The sequence below is a fragment of the Portunus trituberculatus genome, chromosome 25 (genome assembly GCF_017591435.1).
Source record: "Portunus trituberculatus isolate SZX2019 chromosome 25, ASM1759143v1, whole genome shotgun sequence".
Taxonomy (NCBI): Eukaryota; Metazoa; Arthropoda; class Malacostraca; order Decapoda; family Portunidae; genus Portunus; species Portunus trituberculatus.
The window spans coordinates 15,378,441-15,384,440 of record NC_059279.1 but is presented as its reverse complement, the minus strand read 5'-3'; the positions used below and the strand labels follow the sequence as shown (position 1 = coordinate 15,384,440).

The 6,000-nt window shown below is 37.7% G+C and overlaps 1 protein-coding gene across 1 annotated transcript in view; it reads right to left on the bottom strand.

Annotated features, from left to right (window-relative positions):
* Positions 1-6,000, bottom strand: part of LOC123508584 — a 183,184-nt gene that overhangs the window by 42,634 nt on the left and 134,550 nt on the right. Inside the window, 2 exon segments of the mRNA XM_045262355.1 lie at positions 3,940-4,014; positions 5,358-5,432. Of these exon segments, the coding sequence (XP_045118290.1) occupies positions 3,940-4,014; positions 5,358-5,432 (150 nt within the window).

Genomic DNA, 6,000 nt, shown 5'->3' with positions numbered 1-6,000 from the left:
TGCGTGCCCGGCATTCATTGCGATACCTCACAAACTAGCAAAAATAATTGTTACTCCCGCCTCGCCTGTTTTGCAAGCTCAGTGATACGGAATTACATTTTACACATCCAGCAAACTTTTACACGCATTCCAATGAGTTGTGTTGTGTTCCCGCCGACCCAACACACCACGACTTTATGTATTTTCCATTGATCTGTTCTCTTACAAACGAAGGAGGCATGTCATAGGGAAAGGGAAAGAAGCCTAGATTTCATTCCCCTTTACCGCTTACCCCTAGAACATTTTCCCCCTTTGATGCGATACAGCTTGTGATAAACACGTACTGTAGTGATGTCTAGGGATGTTTACTAGTCTTATTCCATAATAGTATAAACATAAGAACGTAAGGAAATTCGCAAGAAACCATCAGATCTACACATGCCAACCTATTTCCACCTCTCACCACGATCAATAAATTTATCCGGTCTTCTTTTAAAGCTCCATAATGACTCACCACAAACAACCTTTTTTCTTATTTTAGAGGGGAAAGCTGGTCAAGAGCAACACAAAATGGAAAAAGGCTCACTAAGTTGCCAATCCTTTTGTAAATCCGAGAGAGTTAGCCTCCCACACCCAAAAAAAAAAAAAAAAAAAAATGGAAAAATGTCTTAAAACCTCCCTCTTAAATGAAGTCAACTCATAGGAAGTCTTAAATGCAGAAGCGGGTAGGGAGTTCCAAAGATTACCAGATTACCTAATTACCAAGTCCATTCCATTCATCAGCCACTCTATTTGAAATCTAATTCCTTTCTATACCTCTCTTAAATCCAGCAGCTTTTGAAGACTGGACACATTATTTCTGGTTCTATTATAACCCCTTCAGTACCATGCCACGTTTTCATATTCAATCTGGCTACTATTTAGAGATTTTATATAGCTTCAGAGACTTATGTGGGGGATTAAAGTAGCAAAGACTCTGGCCATTAATCTTTTGACCTCTATAGAACATTCCTAATCGAAATAAAATAGTGTAATAATATCCCAAAATCATGGTAAAAATGCGTCCCAGTATTAAAGGGATTAATTACTGATATTGAGGATTTCATTTACGCCACCCTTGTCATATCCCTTATAAACTATGGTAGACTCTCAGTAGGTCTGTTTCCCTCTAGGCACATCCCCCAGTGTTGGTACAGCGGCATCCTGTTAGGGTAATGAGAAACTGACTGAAGGAAGTAGGTTTTTCTTTTTTTGCTTTATTTTTTTCTCATGTTAGGAAGAGCTTCTACTAAGGAAGACAAAAAAAGGGATTGAAAAAGAAGCCCACCAAAGACGCCAGACCCTCGAGGAGACCGTTCAAAGGCACCTTCAAAATTACTTACAGTGTTTTGATGCTTTACCCCTGAAGGAACTGCTAATGGTTTATCTTGTTAAATTAGGTAAGGTTAGGTTATGGTATGTTGTGGTAGGTTAGGTTAAGTAAGGTAAGGTAAGGTTAGGTTAAGTAAGGTTAGGTAAAGTAATGGCAGGTGAGGTAAGGTTAGGTAAGGTTAGGTAAGGTTAGGTAAGGTTAGGTTAGGTTAGGTTAGATTAGGTGAGATAAGGTAAGGTGAGGTAAAGTAAGGAAGGATAAGGGTATATTATGTTGTGATAGGTAAGGTTAGGTAAGGTAACATACATTAAGGTTGAATTAAGTTAGGTTTAGTAAGGTTAGGGTATTATAGGTTAGGTAAGGGAAAGTAAGGCTAGGTTATGTTTGGTTAGATAGCGTTAGATAAGATAATGTTAGTTTAAATCAAGATAAGTTAAATTAAGTTAACTAGATTTATGAGGAATATTATGAGGGAAAAATATCCAACACAGACTGAAAAGCATGGCAAACATCTAATGAGAAATGTATCAAGTAGGAAAAATACACAGAACGAATTAAATCAAAAGAGAAACTATCCTAAAGAGAAAGAAAAAAAAGTGATAAAAAAAAACAACGTCCAAGCGGGATTAAGTAAAACGGGAAAACGCCAACCAAGGACAAAAAAAAAAAAAAAAAATATCAGAGGGAAAAAATCATCCAAAGGGGAATATACTAAGGAGAAAATGGCACAGAGAAAGGCGTCTTTCACTCCACCTGAGCACTAACCACTCAAATATTCCTGATAACCAAGATCAGTCGCACGGTTCCCTCCTTCAGGCGGCGAACACACCCGAGATTAGCGCTGTAATTTCCTTGAGTTTCCCCACAAGTGCTCCTCAACCGGATAGTAATTAGCGGCGGTGCAGTCGGTTTTCGTTAGAAGGGCCTCTCGTCACAGCCCACGCAGCTTTGCCACCTCTGATACCGCTCGCGTCGACCTTAATATGCTAAACTTCCAAAATGTTCACTTGCTATCTTGTGTGTGAGTCAGTGGGAGGGTAATACTTTCAGGTTTGATAAGTTAATATACACACCTTTTCGCTTGGAGAAGAAAATACCACTTGCATTCACCCCAATATACCAGAACTGTAAAACGTTCACTTGGTAGCTTGTGTGCGAGTCAGTGGGAGGGTAATAATTTGAGGTTTGGTCAGATACATAGCCACCTTTTGCTAGAGAGGAGAAAATACCATTCACGTAAGCCTTTAAATACAGTAAACTTTTAAAACGTTGACTTGGTATCATGTGTGTGAAGTTCCTATTCTAGAACACTTCCACGACGCACTTCCACTATTTAGAATGTTCTAGTTGCTCTAGTTAAAGGTACACGGGTTTTTCATGGTGTTTTAATGGCTGTAGTGACTAATTTAGGTGATTTCTGCGTTATTGATAGGATATACTCTCTTCAGAACCCGACCAGTCATCTCTGTGGCCTTGGGAAACAGTCATGTTGAGAGAGTAGAGGGTTTCTGAATATGAACGTGAGAGTCAGTAGAAGAACAATAATTTGAGGACTGGTAGAATGATATAGACTTTCTCTTGAGAGACGAGCAAACATGAAGGATTTCCAGCTATTGAAAGAGTTCCCTGACTGACCTCTTTTCAAGGCTTCGTGAAGGAGAGGAACATAACAACACTTGGCAGGGAATAGTGTGGCTTGAGGTACAGACAGAAGAGCAGCTCAGTGGAAGGCTCTCAATAACCTTTTTTTTTTTCTTCTTTCTTTCTTTTTTTTTTTTTGCCATCACCCTGTCTTGAGTATTAGGCCATTTATTTATTTTATTATTCATTCTCTCCTCTTATCAATATGCTGCGCTTCGCCTCCATGCCTGAGTGAACCATAAGCTTCATGAAGCCTCGTAAGCTTCGCAAAGCCTCGGAGTCCGGAGAAGCGGTATTTCAAGAGTCGAACTAAACATAGTGTCAACAAGTATTTCTCTCATTCCAGGAAAGTTATGAAATGTTCCGATTCTCGTGTGTCGGTTGTATCTTATAAAAGGAAAAATGTTTTTATGTTTACAAAGAAAAATATTCCCAGGATGGAAGAAATAATAAAGCTTCTACAGATAGTTACTAATAAAAGGTAGATATTTTCGCAATATTTAGTCTCTTGTGTTAGGTGAAATGTATCCAAGTATGAAACAAAGACTTGACATTCACTACACTTGTGCAACGCTCAGTAGAACAAGAAAAATTATGACCACCTCACAAAAGCTGATTTAAAGAGAAGCATTATCTTTACACTATCAACTAGAAGATAGCAAAGAGAGAAAACACACTTAAAAGAGACAATAAGAGGTGAAGTGCAAATAGAGAAAAATGGAGGCAAAAAAGATGAAACAACACTTCTTAATGCTAGACTCTTATTTAGTACAATGTGGGAAACGTAGATAAAAAAAGACAAAAGAAAACATGAACAGTGAATTGGAGAAAACTCGTGAATAAAAAAAAGAAACAATACGTGGATAAAAAAAAAATATATGTAAAAAAAAAAGAGAAAACGTGAACACTATTTATAGAAAACGAATAGATGAGAGGAGGTGACTCACATGGATCGGAGGTGGTTGAGTCCTTTGAAAGCCCCGGCCTCAATAGTGCTCAGCTCCCCCATCTTGTCGAGCACCCTGCAACATAAAAGTCGTCACACTCAGACTGGGGGAACCATTATGCTGCGGTGCGATGTGTTGCGCTGAGTGTTGAGAGAGAGAGAGAGAGAGAGAGAGAGAGAGAGAGAGAGAGAGAGAGAGAGAGAGAGAGAGAGAGAGAGTGTTGTCTGTTGTTACGCTAGGCCGTGTGGACAATACCTTCGCGCTGTTTCAAATTGGTGTTGTCTGGGTGTTGCACGTGGCCCTGATCTGCCCAATGGAGTGAGAACAGTGGCGCTAAGGACAGAATAACACACATACATTACAATACATGACCTCAGTGAAGAGTGGCGCCCTGTGACCTTGTTGTTGTGACGGGAGAAGATACAGTTGAGTCATTCAGCGGAGGAAGACAAAATAAAGATGCAAAACGTAGATATGTAAACCAGGTCATCGAAGCAACAAAGAAGACAGAGAAGAAAGAGGATATCGAATAAGGCTACAGAAACAGGAAATAAAAAGCTTAAGGTTTCTGTAAAGGATCGCAAAATAAGTAGGGAAAAGTGTGAGGAAAAGAGGTAAAGAATTAAAGACAGAGAAATTTAATGTATTCAGAGAGAGAGAGAGAGAGAGAGAGAGAGAGAGAATGGACACAATATAAGTGAAGAAAATTAATAATGCGTAGGAAATACAAAAAAAAAAGTAAGATAAAAAGAATGCAAACAATAAATTCCAAAGAGAAAGAGGAAAGTAAATAAAACGAGACAAAAAAAAAGAGTAAAAGCGAGAAAAAAAGAAAATGAATAAAAAAACAAGGCCAAATAAAAAGAAAAGACAAATAAATGCACAAAAATACATATTGAGGGCAGGAGGAAGAGGAAGATGCAAGGAAAAGAAGAACAAGAAGAGGAGAGAAAAGAGGAAGAGAAGGAGGAAAGGATATGAAGAAAAAAAAGTGGTTCTTGGAAGATATGAAGAAAAAAAAGGAGGAGAAGAAGAAAATAAGAGGAGAAAGAGAGTTTTAGATGAAAAAAAAAATGATAGAAAGAAAACAAGAGGAAAAGGGGAAGATGGAGGGAAAATAAGAAAAAGAGCGGGTTTTAAATGAAATGAAAAAAAAAGGATTGAGAGAGAGAGAACAAGAGGAAAAGGGAAAGATGGAGAGAAAATAAGAGGAAAAAGCAGGTTTGAGATGAAATAAAAAGAAAAGGATAGAGAGAAAACAATAGGAAAGGGAAAATGGAGAGAAAATAAGAGAAAAGAGCGGATGTTAGATGAAATAAAAAAATGGATAGAGAGAGAACAGGAAGAAATGGGAAAATGGAGGGAAAATTTTATGGTGACGACAAAAAATAAATAGAAAAGATTGTTTGCATACTCACAGATCATTGAGAGTGTCCCTGTAACGTGTGAAGGAGTCGTTGCGAATTGTCTTGAGGTTCACGTTACTCAGGGTTCTGTTATGGAAAGAGAAAATATATAATCAATAAAGAAAAAGTCCGTAATTTCCTTAGTTCTTCCATTTTAACCTCTTCAGTATCATGGCATATTTTCATACTTATTCTGCTTACTATGTGGTGATTTGATATAGCTCCGGAAACTTATGTGGGGAATGAAATAATGAAGACTCTGGCCATTGATTTTCTGACCTCCATAGACCCTTCCTAATGTAAGTAAAATCGTCTAATCATATCCAAAACTCCTGGTAAAAATGCGTCCCAGTACTTAAGGGGTTAATGTCACATGCAATAACTTACAGCACTAAATGTATGAAATTTTTATAAACACCTGTAAGAAGAAAAGAAATGGATGAAAATGTATATATATTGCAATTTGGAAGTTGCTGTTGAAGACGCATTCAAGAGCAAATATGCAAAAAAAAAAAAAAAAAAAAATACAGTGAATTAGTTAAAGAGAAAGGGAAGTTAATAAAAGATCAGAGAAAAAGATAACTGCAAATCCTCTTGACAATCACGTTACCCAGAGTTGTGGGTTGTGGTGAAGGAGGATGAGGTACAAAAATAT